This window comes from Ilyonectria robusta (genome assembly GCF_021365365.1).
Source record: "Ilyonectria robusta strain PMI_751 chromosome Unknown BGZ61scaffold_76, whole genome shotgun sequence".
NCBI classification, from domain to species: Eukaryota; Fungi; Ascomycota; class Sordariomycetes; order Hypocreales; family Nectriaceae; genus Ilyonectria; species Ilyonectria robusta.
In genome coordinates this window covers 13576-33451 of record NW_025764510.1, presented here as the reverse complement: position 1 = coordinate 33451, position 19876 = coordinate 13576, and the positions used below count along the sequence as shown (strand labels likewise).

The 19876-nt window shown below is 49.9% G+C and overlaps 5 protein-coding genes across 5 annotated transcripts; 3 read left to right on the top strand and 2 right to left on the bottom strand.

Moving 5' to 3' along the window:
- Positions 1–237: 237 nt before the first annotated feature.
- Positions 238–1674, top strand: BGZ61DRAFT_500813 (kinase-like domain-containing protein; the record flags this gene model as incomplete). Its single annotated transcript, XM_046251617.1, has 2 exons — positions 238–1321; positions 1400–1674. The coding sequence occupies 2 exons, from the start codon at positions 238–240 to the stop codon at positions 1672–1674; spliced, it is 1359 nt and encodes a 452-aa protein (XP_046093822.1).
- Positions 1675–2548: 874 nt separating this feature from the next.
- Positions 2549–4127, bottom strand: BGZ61DRAFT_541829 (prion-inhibition and propagation-domain-containing protein; the record flags this gene model as incomplete). The annotated part of the gene is made up of 2 exons (XM_046255098.1): positions 2549–3993; positions 4049–4127. The coding sequence occupies 2 exons, from the start codon at positions 4125–4127 to the stop codon at positions 2549–2551; spliced, it is 1524 nt and encodes a 507-aa protein (XP_046093821.1).
- Positions 4128–8401: 4274 nt separating this feature from the next.
- BGZ61DRAFT_541828 (uncharacterized protein) lies at positions 8402–9332 on the top strand (the record flags this gene model as incomplete). Its single annotated transcript, XM_046255097.1, has 4 exons — positions 8402–8490; positions 8544–8670; positions 8724–9230; positions 9300–9332. 4 exons carry the CDS (start codon positions 8402–8404, stop codon positions 9330–9332), a joined length of 756 nt encoding a protein of 251 aa, XP_046093820.1.
- Positions 9333–12121: 2789 nt separating this feature from the next.
- BGZ61DRAFT_500811 (uncharacterized protein) lies at positions 12122–13315 on the bottom strand (the record flags this gene model as incomplete). Its single annotated transcript, XM_046251616.1, has 3 exons — positions 12122–12691; positions 12734–12820; positions 13169–13315. 3 exons carry the CDS (start codon positions 13313–13315, stop codon positions 12122–12124), a joined length of 804 nt encoding a protein of 267 aa, XP_046093819.1.
- A 1852-nt stretch (positions 13316–15167) lies between these two features.
- Positions 15168–17573, top strand: BGZ61DRAFT_524454 (uncharacterized protein). Its single transcript, XM_046252648.1, has 4 exons — positions 15168–15791; positions 15889–16053; positions 16107–16785; positions 16921–17573. The coding sequence occupies exons 1-4, from the start codon at positions 15277–15279 to the stop codon at positions 17509–17511; spliced, it is 1950 nt and encodes a 649-aa protein (XP_046093818.1). The 5' UTR covers positions 15168–15276; the 3' UTR covers positions 17512–17573.
- Positions 17574–19876: the final 2303 nt, after the last annotated feature.

Sequence of the window (19876 nt, the reverse complement as noted above, 5' to 3'; positions counted from 1 at the left end):
CCTGCCGGCGCTGCCCTGCTGACCCTGCCTCTGCCCCTGCCCCGTCCTCCTCTGGTTCCCCGGCACAAAGTGCGGCACCCGTAAGCTTGCGGCACCCGTATCAAAATGGTGCGGCACCCCTATCAATTGCCAAAGCGAAACCCCTCTCTGGCGCGAAACCAGAACTGTGACCCCAAACTCGTGACTTTTGCTTCCACCTAGTATTCCCAGTTGTTTTCAGACTTGATAGATCTCATCATGGGAGCTTGTAGCTTTCGGGGTAATCACGAACCTTACTGGCCTTGCATCTACAAGGAAGATGATGAGATTCCGTTTGCACCTGATGGTAACGCCCCACTTATTTCCCATTGCGTCGAGAAAGTCAGAGGGACTTCCAACCATTTTAAAGGCCTCAAGTGCATCCGGAAAACCATCATCGATCCTACGGAGGGAGATGAAGCTTCGCGAGACACCAAGAAACGCAAACTCATACAAGAAGCCAAAATTCTTCACTTAGCCCGACATCATCATGTTGTTCAGCTCATCCATACATACTTTGTGGACGGAGAAGAGGACCAAATCAAGTTTTCAGTTATCATGGATCGGGCAGATGCAAACCTACACAAATATCTCAAGCCTGGACAAGCTCCCAGAGGACAATGGTTTAGTTGTTTGACAGGTGTTGTGTCCTACATCCATGCATTGGGTATTCGGCATCGGGACATCAAGCCATCAAATATTTTGATCAAAGGCGACAAGGTCCTGCTGGCCGATTTTGGCATATCACAAATGGGTCTTGGAAAAACAATGCCAACCACATACCGTCACCGTAATGCCGCGAGGACACGGGAGTATTGCGCTCCGGAAGTGGAAAAAGGTAGCACCCGTGGTCGGTCGGCAGACATCTTTTCTTTAGGGGCCGTGTTCCTCGAGATGCTTCTTGCCCATTCCTATCCCGATGGTTTGAACGGACTCAAGAAAGTCTTGGACTCCTCGTCCCAGCATGCATCGTCCTACGCCATTCACATTGACGAGGTTCATACATGGATGGCGGAGAATCTTCATCTTGCCGGCTGGCAGAACGATGTTCTTTCTGCTTGCCGAAGAATGTTGCACCCAGATCGACTTCAGCGCCCTCAAGCAGAAGATCTGGATTCTGATTTATTATCATTATTAGCTTCAGATGAGTCTTTGGCCTGCACATGCGCCAGAGACTCGGCTCTGACAGAAAGCAACAGGTTGGTTGAGTCTTGCAGGAAGTGTGCAGAGAACGAGGTGAACCGCGCGCTACAAGAAGGAGCAGACCCAAACACCTTGAGCGCAATTCACCATGCTGCAGAACGCGGGTCCGCGAGCATCGTGAAGGCGCTATTGGATCATGGTGCTGATATCAACATTTCGAATCCTACTGGACAAACAGCACTGCAATGTGCGGCTCGAGGCGGTTCCGAGGATGTGGTTAAACTGCTGCTGGAGAATGGTGCTGACGTTAATGCCAAAGACGAGAATGAGCAGACGGCGCTTCAGGGTGCAGCAGGGCAAGGGTATGGGACTATTGTTAAGATGCTGCTGGACTCAGGGGCCGATATTGATGCAGAAGACCTTGATGGGGACACAGCGTTGGACTTTGCAGATAGAAGGCATCATTCTGCTGTATTGGACCTATTGGAAAGCTACCTAGTGGACAAGATATAACCAGTTGCTGGTGAAGTTCTCAACTAGGGAGCAGTTTCATGGATATTTTGCCGAGGCTCCGATACTGGCGTTCTTTTGTTAGATGCCACATCAATCTCAAAGCCATTTTTTGCAGCTGACGAAGAATATTTGTTGTGTAACCGTGGTTTCACATAGGACCATCAAATCGGCTAAGGCAGTAGAACATATGGCGCAAGAGGTAATCATTATAACGTTGGTCCGCTCGGTAGAATCATCTCGTACAAGTGCGGAGCAACAGTCCAAAAACCCAATTGAAGGACGGGTCATTCGAATGAATGATTTGTGATCGAGGTTCTTCTACTAGAATGTTGAATTCTGATTAAATCAGGTGCTACGTATCTCCGATAATACCTGGGACCATGATCATCTAGGCTGCAGCAAAATACAAAAAAGACAATGAATTAGGCCTTTGACCTCGCAGGACAATCCTTCTCACTTACTCCAATTAAATTGAAACACCCTTGAGTTCCTCGACCACAAGTTCAGTAAATGCATTCTGAAGTTCAATCCTAATTTCGGAGTCATGTGACTGATCAGAGCCCTCTTCGACGCGCATCCCCATATCGCCATGAGCTACAAGACAGCGGCTGGCCGCCCTCCAGTACTTGTCCCCAGCAATGTCACGCAGTCCAAAAAGGGGGTTTGAATCTTTGAAGGGCGGACGACGCTCCTCTCCCAGAAGCCAGCCACGGATCTTGGGGTTCTGAGCGGACGGATCTGGCTATCTCTTCAAACACATTATCGTATGCAATGGCTTCCAATGGGCAATTTCGAGAAGGACCAGACCAAGATGGTAAATGTCGTACGTCTTTCGAGAGTTTGCTATCTTCGGCATCTCGTTTTGAATGCCTGGCTATCGATAAATATCCCACTGTGGGTCGAGACTGCGAGAAGTCGTCCTATTGCTTTGTGGGCGTGAATACTCGAATCCCGAAAGAATGGGTTTCTCGGGGTCGAATCGGTCTCCGTCAAATGAAAAGATGACATTCCCACTGTGGATTCCCTTGTGTAACCAGTTGGTAGTGTGCAGGTACAAAAGTGAGGATGCTAGCTTCCAGGCGAGAGAAATTCGTTGAGACAGAGTTGGCTTGTGTTGGCTTTGACCAAGCATGCTGTGAAGGGTCTTCAGCGTGGTGCATTCATTGGAGCCATCAGGCATCTTGAAAATCCATCCATATCGATTGTGTCTTTCACAATCATCGATATATCCAATACAGATTGGTGAGTAGAGGTGCCTTGGTTTCTTGTTGTGGAGCATCTGGGCAAGGGTTGCAGTCCGCAACTTAGACTCCTTTTCCTGAAGAGTCCCTTTGGCAATGTCGTCGATTGTTCTCCACTCGATCCAAACTTCGAAATCCGTACCATCCTTATTTAAGACCCCCCTTGGTCGGCGTGGCATGGGAAAATCTTTCGTGCCCTCTGCCTTTGCGTAGGTAAAATGATCCCTCAATGTGTCAGCATCATACCGGTTTACGCTGATGAGATCCTTAAGATCCCTCTCGATGTCAAGATCCGCGTCGTTCTCGACCTGCAACACAAGCTCATTAGAGATGCAGTTAATTTCCTTTAACCGCAGGAGATCTTGGAGTGTCTCGTCATTCTCTTTGCGGCAAATTGCGTTCGTGTTGGTCTCGGAAGCCTTGAGCAGACTGGTGACAGCGTCCAACAAATCTCTGAGCTCATTGATGTCGTTTCGTGCAAGAATTATCTCGCGGTAAGTCTTGGATGTGATTTCCTGAATGCGGTTCTCGCGGTATTCCCCCATCAGCTCGTGGATACGCTCAGTGAGGAAATGGAGATCCTTAAGCAATCCTTCGAAAGCCTCCTTGTCCACCATCACCCACCGGACCCGAAAAGGATGCGTGATTATCTCTCTGGCATTCTCAGCTCCTTTAGACATCCACTTGATGACGTGGTTCGTTCCTCGAAGGTGTCTGCGTTCTTCTTTGGCCTTCTCGTAGGCAACTGCCAGGCTTGAAACCTCCTTAACCACATCTATATCCCTGGCAGTTCTCTCCCTTGTTTCTTGGTCATTCTCTTGAAACGGATGCAGCTCATTCTTCCAGCGGGCGTTCATGTCTCGAAACTCTCCAAGAAGCCACCCTATACGAGACACGATGCTACAAAGCTCAATCGCATTCGTTCCGAGACTAATAGCCACATGTGATCCTTGGGGAACGTCGATCAAACCCACCGACTCACCCCAGGCGAGAAGCCGATTATACTCAATCATAAGTTGGAGTCGACATTGTTCGCATTCTTTGGGCATGTCCACCATAGAGGAGAGAAATTTGAAAACTGGCGATTTGTTAAATGATCAGAGGATATCATCGTGATGTGAAGATCGACTCACGCTTGACAGAATTATCAAACACATCAAATGCTAATGAGACAACCCCAACTGCAAGACCACCTGCAGATGCAGGATCCATTGTCAATGGCTTGCCTTGCGACGTACGCCAATGAAAATCGGGCTGCGAATAAGGGTGCCTTTCGGAATCGATATTCGATCCTGATGGAGAAGAGAAAAGGTTCCAGGAACCGTAAATCATTTGACTGCAAAGGATAGGGGTTTAGACAGCATTCGTTTGCCGTAAGTACTTATGGACGATACGATACGTGGCTGGAGACGATTAGCTTGTACTAATATCATGCTGCGTAAATTACTTTTGGGCAGACATGCATCTCTGTCAGATCATCAAGTTCAGCTCGACCAGGATTGGTGCGGAGTACCGACTTTTGCCCCACGACCCTGCCACCAGGCTCGCCAGCCAGAGCCGAGCTCGGAACAATAGCGTCGCAGGACCTACTCCAGTCAATGCGCCGGCCACGTCTTACGAGGTCGCGGGCAAGCCACAATCACCCATATGGACGACAGTGCGATGCATATGACTGCTGCTGCGAATGCCTTGAAACCTCACCGATGACCTGCCGTCCCACTAGCCGAGACGATTTCCCTGTCGCGATTATCTGTGCGTTAAGGTGGAATACGATGCTGTCTCTTATCTGATTGACTGATGGGGAGATAAATACCGATACGGCACGGGCTATGAGAGACGAAAATACATACAAGACTGGACGGACGGCGGATGTGACCTTGTGCTAGTCCGCCTATCAGGCATAGGAAAGACTATAGCGGCGGCTGCTTGTCTCCGGTTGAGCTTTCCAAAGTTAAAGTAGGTCCTACTGACTGGAATCTGTGGTGGTGTACCAAGTACTGCCACGAATCGAGAGATGTTGCTTGGCGATGTCGGCCCCTCTCTGTAATTGTCAACAGCCGAGACACGCAGTAGGATGAAACGCTGGCTTCCTTCAGCGCCTATTCCCCCATAAGCCTAGCAACATATCGTGAGCTTAAAAGCAATACATTGCTCTTGGAGCTCGTGAACTAACTGTGGTATCAGAACTTCATATCCCCACTTCACCCTCGAGTCCACCTCAATCCAGAGATGGTGCAATCCCCCCTCACCTTCCCCCGCCCCCATGAAAACCCGCCGGGTAATCCACGGCTTCAGTGCCGCCGGAACAAGCAAAAAGACATAACTTAATGATCGGCATAAAAGTGGCGGCTGCCTTGGGGTCGCCCCAAAGGCATCGCGCCAAAGGCATTCGATGAGGCACTGAGCACGATGCTGGCGAGGGCTTCGAGGGGCACCGACGTCAGGTCCAGTGCTCTATTTAGCAAAGTATTCATAGCTCAATTTTAAGATTGAATGGCGAATGTCAGGCGGTCTCTACCGTTTGTAGTGGGGAACAACCTCGTCCTCCTCGTGAAGCGTGGCCAAGGTTGCCTCGGGTGGAAACACCCTTATGGCGAGACAAGGCTGATAGAAGTGCGGGTCTACCAACAAGAGGCCAGGCGGGGGCAAGAGGATGCATGAGATAGTAATTACCACCTGCGCAACCTTGAAGTTTCCTTTTCTTCTTTGGTTCTTGCCGATCAAAAGTCCGGGTCTGCAAATCCAACAAAGTCCTCCATAATTATCCCGTTAATCCCTTCGACAGAATCTATCCTAAAGTTATCTATTATAGCTATTTTCTATATAAAGTACAAGTAGTTTATCTACAAATATTAACTTACCTTCCTCCTTTTCTACCTTAATATTAAATATCCTATCCATAACGCCGGGATATAAGTTTACTAGCTAGACAGTAGTATCCTCTATATCTATTAATACTATAGAAACTTTAGTTCTATTATTAATTATCTTACTATTTCTTATTATAATAATATTTATATTACCTATACTCTTCTGTAATAATTTAATTATTAGGTCCTCGCTTATACCTTGTATATGCCCTATATATACTCACTAAGCAACTTACCTCCTAAACGTCGACTATAATTTCCTACGAGACTATAATGCCGTTGTTACTGGCGCTTGATGGGATGAGCTATCGGGTCATCGAGTATAACAGCGCGGCTAACCGACGGCGGCTTCTAGTCGCGATCAACACTACTCTCGCCACTTGGGTTGCGGGACGAGCTATGGTTAGACGCCACAGTCCACAGCTGCTCCTGGCTCGTCGTGAGGATTTCCCGGGCGTTTTTGTCAGCACGACCACTGGTCGTAGATCTATCAAACCTCGCCAGCCATTGCCGAGGGGATGCCTCGCGGCCTCCGCGGTCCCGTAGGCGCGTGATGCAGGACAGACGACAGCTCGCGGTGTACAGAGCGCGAGAACGTGACATGGTGTGGCGAATCCTCGTACACTAGCTGACGGATCTTGAAGAACTGGAGGGGGCTGAATTCGCACTTTGGGGAGCTGACGCTGGTCACCCCACCTGTCTTGCCAGGCGCAAAAAAACGCGATTTTGTATGGGAAAACGCTACTTTTACGCGGAGGCCATGACAATCTGGATGTCAACCACCTCCACCCGACGACTCTATCGTGCACTCGATATCGATATGCGTCATTAACAGCGGACGACAAGGAAGCTGAGAGTGGAGAGGCGTTGGAGGTGGCAACGATCCTCTCCAAGGCCAGGGACAGGACCTGAGCTGTTCGACGTTCTGCGCAACACCGAACAGCCCCAATTATCACGTGTGGGATGCTGCGATTCAGCCAATCATGTCGGAATACATTATGAGTGGAATGTAGATATTCATCATATTTCTTTCAATTTACAAACAATCCCGCGCTACGCAGCGATGATGTCCAAAATTATCTGTCCCCTAATAATATGAGCCTAGACAAACAATGACTGGCAAATCCTTTGCAAAGCCCGGATGTAATCTCCCATTGACGCCACCGTGAAAATGTGGCATGCGGGGCGTCGGACGGATCGCTGGGTACTTGATCCGTGGCATTTTCAGCCCGCCACCGTATCGCTACGTACCAATACCTTTTTTTTGCTAATTTTCCTCTTCTTGGATGATTCAATAATGCTCCCGTCAACGTGCATCATCATATCTCGACAAATCTCTCGCCATGGAAGCTAGACAGATTGTAGAGTCCCTATGAGCTGAACTCATCAAAGACATGTATGTGGACCTCACCGAGAAGCAGCCATATCACAACACATGGACCCATTATTGAGTACGTCTTGTACTCCGTGGTAAACAGCCACATTAACTGGTGAACCGCTTTACCCGCTACTGCATGATTGTCACTTACGTGTGTGCTCGCCCAACTAACTTTTCCTCACCTTTTCAGCTGCTCCTTCTCCCTGCTTCTCTGTCAATCAATTCCCTGTTTTGACCACCAACCTACCGAGTAATCTCACCCAAATTCTATCCCACCCCGCCACATCACACCCATCACATTTGATAACTTCGCCATAAAAGAAACTCCCATTGCGAGTGAGTCCCGTACAGGAACTCCAAGCTATTCAACCGTTTCCAGCCCACTCCTCGTTCCTCCGAGTGCCTCCATTCCCCTCCAGGGTTCTCACTGCATCAGTGGCTTATGCGCACGCTTTTCATTTGGGCATGGTACAGAATGGTTATGGCTCTTGTCTCGCTTGGCTCATCCAAAAGAGTCAACCCTGAGGTTTCGCTCACCTCGTGTCCAGTCAAAACGCTCTGCACCATCATGTCAATTCCCGACTCAACATGAATTCCTTGTCGTGCTTACGACCGGATCTACCACTATCTCGATCCTCAGCGCTCTGCTGTCCAATGCAATAGCACATCACGATTGCTCAATTAGCGCATCACCGGGTCCCGTCCCTCCCCCTGGTCGCTGAAGCGAGACGTGGGACCTGGAACATGGATGATAGGCCGGATATGGGTCACCTTGGGAGGCTAAGGTTAGTGTCAGTGCCAAACGAGGCCAGCACACCTCTGTTCTGCTGGGGTTCCGATATGGAGGGGACCCACCGGGATAGAGTGGCAGATTCGTCGTTGGACCGAAGCGACCCAATGGAGAGGCTAGACGGGGAGATGCATGGAGGCTAGTTTAAAGAGGAGTGTCTCTCGACCTGGACAAGAGTTATTCGAGGCTTGCTCTTGCGCCCGGTGCTCTCCAATCCGTCCTTTCCGTCTAAGTCCCAAGTCCAAGTGAATGCACAACCTCCCCAGAATCAACCCGTAGCCCTCCACTCCTGCAAGCGTTATTAGTAGTCAAGAGATCCTGATCCTGCGCCTCTGGCCCTCCTCTTCCATCATGTCCCGTTCTGTCCTGCAGAATATCAAGAATCCTCCCTCGTTCAAAGACGGTGACATCATTAGGAATCGCCCGCGATACGCGGCCCTCCTTCACCATGTCCTCCTCCCAAGACCTCTTCGACCAATACCGCGGTCGCATAGTCCCCCAGAGCTTCAATGCTGGCTTTGTCGCCCTAGCTATGCCGTCAGCTTGATCGGTGCCGCTTCCACCCTCGAATTAATTAACCGAAGGACTAGTTCCAGAGGTCTATTCAACCAGTATGCCTCCAACCACTTTTCTTTTCAAACTGGCTGGCGGACCCGGGCCAGCTTGCTCCTTGTGAGCTCTGCCATCACCATGGGTGGTATATCAATTTGGTGCATGGTGCGTAACATCGTGGCTGCCCATTCTCCCCTTGTAGCTCATCATATATCTAGCATTTCATTGGTAACCGAGCCATTGATCTCGCCGACGGACAAGCCGACCTGCAAGTTGCCTACTCGAGTGGTTTTACTGCCATATCCTTCTTCGTCCCCATCATCGTGCTTCTCGTTGCCTTCGTCGCTGTCGGAACGAATAACCGCGCGTCTTGGTGGAGAGTCTGCGCTGGCGGTCTCCTTTGTGGCACTGCCGTCTGTGGCATGCATTACCTGGGCAATGCCTCCATTGCCAACTATGTTTGCGTCTACCGGCCCGCATATGTTATTGGTTCAGCAATTATCGCTGTTGTTGCCAGCATCGTCGCTCTCGCTATGTTTTTCGTATTCCGAGCGGCTTGGGCGTTCTCTTGGTGGAAGCGAGCCATCTCCGCCGTTATACTAGCCGGTGCCGTGTCTAGAATGCATTGGTGTGCTGCCGTCGCCACGCAATATCGCCTAATCAATTCCAAGCCCGAGGGCAACGGGCCTTCACGAACTGCCACTGTCATAGTTGTCATTTGTCTAGTTAGTACTTAGTACTGCCCCCAGTGAGCCTGGGTTATTTCGTTGATAGGTTGCTGATATTCGGCATAGTCCATTGGCGCCTGTGACCACCGAAGATGCTAGAAACAGGGAGTCAAGGATGACAGCTGCTGATGGTAACTGGTGGTGAGGCATGCTCTCTATTCCACGCCTTCCTCGGAATTCCCTTAGAGTGAAGCCTGTCCAGAATGCAGTACCAACACCCACCCACCCCCCTGGCGGCACATAACACAATCACCATGCAAGGTAAAAGGGGCTGTGACTCCCTGGAGTTCCCATATGCAGGAGGTGCCTCTTTCCCCTCGACATGCTCGCAGTGGCTGCTCTGCAATGTCTCAGCTAATAGATACCATGGCAATACCCCGGAGGAGTGTTCCATAACGATCTTAGCGGCCATGTGTGACTAACAGGTGATCATGCAGAATGCTCCCCGAAACTATACGAGAGTCTCTTAGCTTGAACCTGCTTCGTCAGCAGCAAAAACTCTCTTTGTAATCCTGAAAACGGGGAAACACTTTCGGGGCACGATTCGGGGGCACAGTCACGAGAGAGACGAAGAGAGAGAAGCACTGATGCTGACCTGGTCCCATAAGCAAGCTCACGGAGACCTGGTGGTCGAGGTAAAGCGGGAAAAGGCCACGTACTTGGTGTGTGACGCCTTGATGATCTTCCCCCAATGCTGAATCTCATCACAGATGTGAGAACGACTTGCATGGTTCGTGGTCCTCTTTAACCTTGACGCGAGAGGGGTCTGTCTAGTGGAATGGGCGTGACAACGGTGCATGGACAAGACCTACCCAATAATACAACACGGGCCTACGGAACATGGTAACAGCACACACGTGCAATACTTGCCGGGATAAAAATAACAAAGGTTAGAAACGCCCAGTACAATGTCGCTTTATATAGGCCAGCGTTGTATTAGTGTATTAAGGGTGAATTCATCCCAGTCATCGTTTGCATGTGATTCTTAATCACGCATAATTATAATCTCTACAACAACAAATCAAGCATTTAAACCATCTAATAATCCACCTCAGCTATCCCAAATCGCCCCATATGCAAGAACACCCCGAGTCTCAAGACCATAAACAACCTTCTTAGTAACCTTCTCGTTTGCAATAATAATCACAGCCTTCTGTACGTGGATCAACAGAAGCGACCAGCGACGGGAGCGACTGGAACAGTACATTCTGCAGGCGTACGACGAAGGCAGCATCGAGCACCTCTACACCAGAGTCCTGGTCGATGGCGGGATCCGCTGGAACTCTGTTTATTCCATGATTGAAAGAGCTCTGAAACTCCGCCACGCCATTAATCTATTCTTCCTCAACTACAACCATATTAACGGAGAATATGATATCTCACAGGATATCCTTACTCCATAAGATTGGACCGATCTGGGCCACTTCCTCAATATCTTAAAGCCCTTCGAAGATCTAGTAAAGTATATAGAAGGCCGGGCAAATAAAGCTAGCCTGGAAGGATTATATAGCTCCCTCTATGAGACAATCGAGTTGCTTGATGTCCTTTTCAAGAAACTCCAGGAGGCTGGGAAGTTTGCAGATGATCACCCTGATGTGGTGTCAACATACTATTCCCATGCTATTAATGCTGCTCGCGTCAAGCTTGAAGAATATTTTGATGCATCGGATCGGAAGGGTGCATTGTGATATGAATAGAAGCTCTTGATTTCTAGCTATTTGAAGGGCCCAAATCAGCCCTTATATACATGAAGGAAAAGACGGTCTCGTGACCTAAGTCATGGATCCGAGCCTTCAGGGGCTCGAGCCTGTGGCCTATTATGAGGGCGCAAAAAAGCAAACATGATCCTAGAGTCTGATGATAGTTGTGACATATTTTAGCCTCACAGATGCCACGCCTGCATACCGATGTGCAGTTGCCCTGCATCCGGCAAACAAATTTACCTACTTCGAGCTTGAATGGAGTCACAACAAGCAATGGATCAGCGGGGCGAAGAGAGTGGCGCAGGCTTATCCACAATACGAGGGAGCAGCTGCGGAAGTGGACCTAATAGAAGGAGCATAACAGCAGCGGGAGGAGGAGGAGGAGGAGGCTGTTGCTGATAACAGGGCGAGGCTTGATCCACTCCAGCAGCTCGTAAGCGTCGTCAGAGGCTTGCTGCCATTGCGGCGTCAGCCACACGAGGGAAGCGGATAAAACTGATATCTGAGCTGGATGAGTTTACGGCCAGGACTAATAAGGCTGATCTGGATATTGAGGATCCTCTGGAGTAGTGGGTTCGCCATACATCTGACTACCCCATCCTGTCCTAGATGGCTTTTGACTTGTTCAGTTGCCCAGCAATGAGCGCTGAGTGTGAATGCGATTTCTCACAGACAAAAAAGATCATCACAGATGAACGAAACCGGCTTAATTCGGACACTGTAGCAGCGATTGAATGCCAAAAGCACCGGCTTCGAAGCGGTATGTTAGCATAGATCTACCACCGGAGCCACATGAGGAATGGAAACTGTCGAGTAACCTCAACCAACCAAGCAAAGCAAGCCTCTCTTACCGAGTAAACCAAGTCAAGTAGAGGGTCCAAATTTTGCTTTACTTGATTGGTGGACACACTGGACTGTGATAACTGACAGGATCGCGACCGCGGCCGTCGTGGGCTCGGCAGCGGTAGGCAGGTCGGCGTTTGTGAGAATTATGGTTAGGCTCCCATAACAGAAGTCTAACCCTCACCATGCGTCATCTCTGTCCCACTCCCCGTGGCCTGGCTCTAATCATGGTGTGCGTACGCAGGTGTGCGAGTGTGTGTGCCTTTTTTTCCCTTCGTTTTTCGGGTGCTGGGGTGCGGCTACCTTGGCAATGCCTATCGCAGTGCCAGGACGCACACCGGTTCATCCCAAGAGAGCAGCCACATTCATCCGTGAGTCCTTGTCCGAGAGCACCTGCGGCTGTTGTCGTAGTTGAGGCTGCTGCTGGACAGGGGAGTTTGGTGCCGTAGGCAACTGGCTCTGGGGCACCAGCGGAGGTAGTCGAGGCTGAGATTCACGCATGTCTCCAAAGGAGGGCGAGGCCAACAAGCTCAGGCTGGGGAGCTTGGGGTCACCAGACGACGGCACCGAGGTGGTGCGGAGTGGAGGTAGCTCTACCGGCATATGCAGCAATAATGAATACCGGCCCGGCGACGTTGTGTAGCTGGAGCCTGAATCTGACTCGGCTGATTCAGATGAGCAAGGGGATGGGAAGGGAGCTTCCACCCAGGGCATTGGGTGTCGGTGGCCCGGGGTCGATTGTGTCGATAACTGTGTCCTGGGTAAGGGAAGTGTCGGTGTCAAAATGGGGAGTGCTATTCGGCTGCAGTGTTCATTATAGGGTTTAACGGCTCGTCGGCGGTCCAGCCTCTTGCGGCGGTTCTGGCTACTGTTCCACCAGTTCTTGACGGTATTGTCGCTCCGTCCGTGAAGCTAACGGGCGATCTCTGCCCATCGCTTTCCAATCTCATACACTAAGCACTCAATCTGGATACCTTCCTCGAGTATAATATAGTCGTAATTTAGTATCGGCTTTAGGTTCTGATAGTAGCGCTCGCAGTACTATTTAGGCATTCGTAAACCTATAGTATATACAATCCGTACCCAGTTAAGGGGACTATATATTTAAACTAGTTATATCAGGTAAGAGTCTTCGGCATTAGTCCACGGGCCTCTTCTATAAGCAGTTATAATAGCAGGGAGGCTACTAGGGACGGTTAGGAGTAGTAGTAATAAAGTGGTAGATGGATGATAACGGCTGGTGGTGATAGCTCTTAGTAGACGTAAAGTGGGCGTGGGCGTAGGTGGGTTAATATTATAGTGTTATAATTAAGGCGCTAAGTAACTGGGGTAGTAGAGACGATAATAATAAAAAAGATAACGAGGGAGGGTAGTAATAAGATCTAATACAAGCTGCGGTATGGAAATGATATTGATATCTAATAATGGGATTTTGAGAAGATATATTTGTCTCGAGGGGAGGGAGGTGAGGTAATAAAATATCCATAAGGGCTGGATAGGGCTGATAGGGCCAGTCTTTAGCATAAAGCATAACATATAGGGAAAAGCAAGTCGTAATATAGGGGGTTAAGACCCCAACTTAACCACCCTGACAACAAACTTTCTCGATCTGCTACTAGAATGCCGCTGTTAATAGATAGGCGGGCTATAGATGGGGCAACGGCATTCTAAGGGTAGAGGGATCAAGGGGGCGTGCAAGAAGGGGTGCGGATAGGAGTAGATATCAAAGTAGTTTTGGCCAAGGTAATACAAGCCAGTAAAGGTATTGGACTGCGTCCGGTCTGTGGGTTTCTGTAGGTAAGTAACAAGCTGAGTGGGCTTGTTCGTGGTTGGGTGGTTGGGTATGCACGTTCGCCGGATGTGATATCCTCCGCTGTAGTTGATGACCCATCATCATCTCGCATCCAGCTCCCTCGGCCCAGTGTCTCTCCCTGCCCTGTTTCCACCCAGTCGGGGCCACCTCCATCGTCGACTGCCCCAGACGGCTCGCTGCCCCGAATGCAGTGAGACTAGTGTGAGGGACAAGCCAGGCCAGGACAGGACAAGACAGAGGAGGAGACGAGGGAGTATACCAAGTCAATGTCAGCCTGCAGATCGGTACGGATACCTACTGGGTAGGTGTTCCACAGGATTGCGCCGGTTGAAGGTTCCCCCCAAGCCCCAAGGTCTCTCATCATGTTCACCGGCTGGGTGTCTCAACGCTGTCTTTTGACCCCAATCCCCAATCCCCAATCCCGAGTCGTCCGCCGACCACCGCCGGTCCGCCTTCGCCGACGTACGTACTACGTTCTCTGGGTGATGTCGAGCTGCATCTGGGGGTGGGTGGGTCTGGAGCGAGAGCATCGCCGTCATCGAATCTGGAACGCTCTCGGCTATCGTCGTAGTGGAGCGGCAGATTGTTGTTGTCGGTCCATCCTGGCCAGACCTTGCCGTCAACCAAGCCACCAGCGCCAACGCCGGCCTGGAGCCTGTAGCCTCTCTAGCTGCTTTCGTCAACTCCGAGTCGCATCAGGCAATGAATGTCGAAGTAGAGTTTGATCTAGCCTGTTTGACAACGCCGCCCGCCCTCTCTCTTGCTTGATTCGTCCATCTGGTCGTCGGTCTATCCGTCGGCCTATGGACGGGCGGGCAGGACCCTCCAGTCAAGCCGCAGCCGTCGCAATTGACTCTTGCCAGGCCTCGAGTTTCGTCCGCCCCCGACAGGTTGGTGCGTTTAGCAGCTAACTGACAGGGTGGGCGTGCAACCGTGTGGAGGAGCTGTTTTCAAGCCCAGCTTCGCCGTTGCAGGCTCCCAGTCGCAGTCACCGTCACCATCGCCGTCAGCGTCAGCGCCATCGCGCAGGGACAGGGGCTAGCTGGGGTTTGGGCCGGGGCCGGGGGTTGAGGCAGGGCGATCATCGACAACTGGTTGGGATCGTCGGCCCTCCGTCGGATTGGTGGAGGCGCTTCCGCTTCCGCTTCGACACCTACCTCTATTACTTACTGTGCCTACCTCCCAGGATAACCCGTTGGTTGTAGCTGGACTTGTCTGTTGGGTCACTGAAGGGGAGGGACCTCCTGTCCCCGAGTGTCCATCCATCCTCCTGGTCCTCGGGATATGCGCTGGGTGGGATGGAATGCTTGTAAACGGGTCCTAGGGTACACGAGCAACGGTATGGAGTACGGGCTTGGACCTAGGTACCTGATTATCGGCGATCGAGCCCTCGTCGACCGGATTTGATTTTGTCCAATCACACGGTGCACCGCACAATCGATGACGGATAGCCCTGGTAGAATCAGGCAGAAATGCTGCATCCACTGCCTTGCGCACTCCAGGCAGAAGTGCAAAACAGGTGTTGTCAATGGCGGTGAGTCCCGGAGGACCCATTCAAAATTCTTTCAGATAATTATCTATCAGTCCATGGATGCCACAATTCCCTAACAAGACCTCCAGTACAATCGGGTCTCATGTCATCTTGTAACCTCTATCCGCCCACCCATCACTCGTCTTTTTGACAATGGCTGAAGCCCTTGGAGCCGCTGGCTCCATCGTCGGAATTGTTGCGTTTGGCCTCCAGCTGGCCGCCAAGTTGCAGGCTCATGTGGAAGCTGTCGTTGAAGCTAGTGATCGACTCACTGAGATTAGATTCGATGTCAATTCCACCGCTGCAACGCTCTACCAGCTGAAGGATTTACTCGACAAAGACCAAGATGCATCCGTTCGCGTCTTTCCGGACGCAGGCGTGCGTGAAATCGCCAGTCTCGCCACTCGTTGCTCGCAGATATACAGCACTATCACCAAGCGACTAGACAAAGCTGCAGAAAGCTCTGGAAATGGAGAGAGAAAGGTTGGAATATCGACAGATGGAACCGACCAGACGCCCTTGAAGATCACCAAACTGGGCCTCCGGCGGAGCCTAGCATGGCCATGGCTAGAGCCAGAAATAGAGCGTTACCAGAAGCGGCTGGGACGAGTGAAGTTGGATCTGCTTTTACAGCTTCAGCTGGCCAATCTTGGTCGATTTCAGATAGAGTTCGTTCTTATCATTGCTACACATTGACCAAGATGGCGGCGATGTTTCCTTCGCAGCTAGAGCCGTTCGAGAAGCTAATATCTCTGTTCCTATTAGGAACCCAACGCTAAACCCAGAATCAGAGGAGGAGCGGCAGATTTTGTGCCAGCTTACTAATAGTTTCAGAAGAAGTCCTGTAAGAAACGCAGAAAAGCCCACAGGACAAGGCACCGCAACATTGCCTCCAGTATTTCCTCCAGCTCGAGCCAAGAGCGACCTACAGTGAGTGCAATGTCTCAATCGACGAATTGTCATTGACATGATTTCTCTTGCAGACTGGAACGGCACCGGGAGTGTGCGACATCGGATACCGCAGAGAATGGTAGACTGCATGCCGGGGCCGGGATGGGAGAAGCCCCAGGCGGCGAGGCTGACGGTAATTACAGCCATGCATCATCACAAGATTCGATTGGCGCCATGGATCTGGGTCAGGATCGTCGTGTATCCCTTCATCTTTCTCCATCTTGGATTCAAAAAATCTTCCAGCCGGACTTGCGCGCCCCCTGTCTTGACTGGGAGAGTGCAGAATTTGAGGCCTTCCTCCTTGATGTGACGGTGGAGTTTGGGGGTAAAGCAAAAGCAACGCTGAACAAGCTCGAGGTCGGACACCTGGAGCTTCAGGATGCCCTTGCCGGGATTCTACCTCTCCAGCGACGGAAGATCCGGCTAGGAGTCTGGAAGAAATGTAAGTCACTCGAACCACGGGTGCGCCATGAAGTCCATGGAGCTATCACGGCCGTGAAGCAATGGAGCCGCCAGAAAAAGGTCTGGATAGCAATGGAGATAATGGAGTCCCAAACGCCTCATGCGAAGGGCGGCTCGCGGCCTCTTACCAACGGACGAGAGACATCTATCATTCTATTTTTCCGTCTTGGTGAAATGGTCGAGCCTGTCCGTATGGAATATACTGATAGACGCGTACTCTTACCGTACGAGCATTGCCGTACATGGGAGGTAAGTAACTCTCGTTTTCTCACACAAGACTTAAACCTTTCACGAGCGATACCTTGCGGAAGAAAATGCCAATATCGTCTATGATATCCTCTTGTAATTCCGAGGCGATTCTGACTAATCTTTGAACTTCACTAGATGACCAAAACCATCCTCACTCAAGCCTTTCACAAGGATGTCTCCTTTGACAAGCTTGTTCGAGGCGGTGAATATTATATCCAGGATGTCATAAGTGGAAGTATAATTGCTCCTCCTGTGTGGAGATCCCTGGTTCGCCCTGGGATGTACTTGAGAATACGGCCAAGGTTATGCCCGAGCACGCCACGCAAAGGAGCACACAATCCTGGAGCTACATTTACCCCAGTACCGGAAGGAAACCGATGGCCCTCGTCGTCCATACCGACCAGAACAATAGCGTGTACGATGGTAAAACGAGAGGTATCACCCACACGGCAAACCATTCACGCCGCACCAGGTCGGAGAGTCGCATCTTGTGCAGACACTGGAAGCCGATTACATATCGATCAAGAGATAGAGCGGCTTCTTGATGAGGAAGAGCGCTATGCAAATGAGGTCGACAGAGCAAAACTTTGCGTAAGGGAACTCCTTGCCATGTGGACAAATGCACCAAATGCAGGTATCGAGGATGACTTTTCCGATAAGTTATCACTTCCGCGGAGCGGCTCAAAGTTTTCGGCTGGAAAACGTCGCATATATCGCTGTTCATAGAAACCTATCGTTTGACTCATTATTGCAGCAAGGAGATGTCCCTTTTATAGAAGCTTAGTCTCACCACCTTGTTCAAATTGCATGTACTTCGTTTTAGATGAGATTTTATTACGTGATTGTTTAGGAATTTACCTATTACGCGCCAGTCAAAGAGTACCACCCAGCCTTGTTCCTCGCCCTTTTCCTCGCAGCCTTGCGACCACATGGGTTTACCCCGCAGCGTTTCCCTTTCATTCATGCACATTGCGGATAGTCACATTTTCTTCTGCTCATCGCGATGAGTTACTGCGAAAGCTGTGACAGAGGTTTCGTGTCTGAGGCGGCGCTCGAGCGACACATTCGCGACTCAAGCCGCCATGCCTATTGCACGAGGTGTGAAAGGTCATTCGGTTCTTTGGAGAGCTTGCAACAGCATGTGCGTGACTCTTCGAGCCACCACATCTGTTACCGACGACGCAGCGCACTCTAGGTGCCTTGAGGAACGAGGAACGAGGTGACGAAAGGCTCTTAGGGCCTCCTCCCGTGCCTTGAGGAACGAAAGGACTATCAACGTGTTGAGATCCGTTGTTTGACGGATCAATGGCTATTCCGATCCATTGGTGGCTGGGATGTGGATGTCTTCTTGTCAATAGCTTCCGCTGGTTAGCGCTAGTTTTCTACTTCAATCAATACAATATGCTCATTTTAACAGTGCGGGCAAGTGATTGGGCGGAGATTATAGAAAGGAAGTTAAAGGTATCTCTCGAGCTCTTAGGTTTCGAGAATCTTCGGTGGCCACTGATCTGCCGCCATTCAAGAGGGGGTACAGGGTGTTAGTTAACAAGGATCGTTTAAGTCCTAAAATAACCATTAGATCCTTCTTTACGGACCGTCATCAGTGAGCCGAGTCGTGGCCGGCCAGAATCAGCACCTCCAGAATCGGCCACCTCAGAAGTTGGAACCACATTTTTATCGTTTTACAGAGGCCCAGAAGAAAGACTGGTGAGGGCTCATCGTCGCAGACAAGGGGTTTGGTATAACTTATAGGCCTTCGCTATATCTAAATTCTCTTTATATAGACGGAGTTACCTGAAGAGGCTATTAATATATATTACCTCTTATATCTATAGCTAAAGAGAGTAAATTCTACTCTATAACTGCCTAGAGCTTTATAATATAAGAATACGCCAGCCCTGCTATTGCTATATTACTTCTAATATCTATAGGCCTTCTAGCACTTTCTAATATATTATCAGATCTAGAATAGATAACGTACATGATAAGCGAGTGCACAATACAAGCGAGTGCACAATTTTTCTTCTAACCGCCCTCTTCCCTCTTTTAACTCCATTTTTTCAACCACGCATTATGTCGTCAATAAGCAATGAGGCAAATATCAATCTTGCCCTTCAAGCCCTTCAGAAAGACCCTCAATTAACTCCCTACCGCACCTCAAAGATCTATAAGGTCTCTCGCCATACTCTACTACGCCGACGCGCCGGCATTACTTCGCGACGCGATACTATGCCCAATTCGCGTAAACTATCTGATCTAGAGGAACAGACTCTTCTTAAGTATATTCTTAACCTAGATTCGCGAGGGTTTCCCCCGCGACTGAGCGGTGTGGAAGAAATGGCCAACCGATTGCTCGCCGACCGCGACGCGTTACCTATCGGCAAGCGCTGGGCTTCTAACTTCGTCAGGCAACAACCAGAGCTTAAGATGCGTTTTTTTCGTAAATACGACTATCAGAGGGCTAAATGCAAAGATCCAACTATTATTTGCAATTGATTCCAGCTTGTAGAGAATATAATTGCAAAATATGGTATCGACCTAGCCAATATCTATAACTTTGATGAGACCGGCTTTATGATGGGCATAATCACAAGCGGAATGGTTGTTACAGGCATAGAAAGGCATAGAAACCCAAAATCAGTTCAGCCTGGAAACCGGGAATGAGTCACGGTCATTCAGGCAATTAATGCAGAAGGCTAGGCGATCCAGCCATTTATCGTGGTTGCAGGCCAATATCACCTCGCTAACTAATACTAAGAAAGCAACCTCCCGAGCAATTGGGCTATTGCAACAACTCAAAATAGCTGGACTGATAATAAGACGGGTCTTAAGTAGCTTAAGCATTTTAATCAGCATACAAAGAATCAATTGATCGGTCGCTATCGTCTTCTAATCCTCGATGGGCACGAAAGTCACCACTCCGTCGACTTTGAGAAATATTATGAGGAGAATCAGATTATTACGCTTTGTATGCCGCCTCATTCATCTCACCTACTTCAGCCTCTTGATATCGGGTACTTTGGGCCGCTTAAAATAGCCTATGGTCGAGCAATTGAGCAATTAATTAGATGCTCTATAACCTACATTTCGA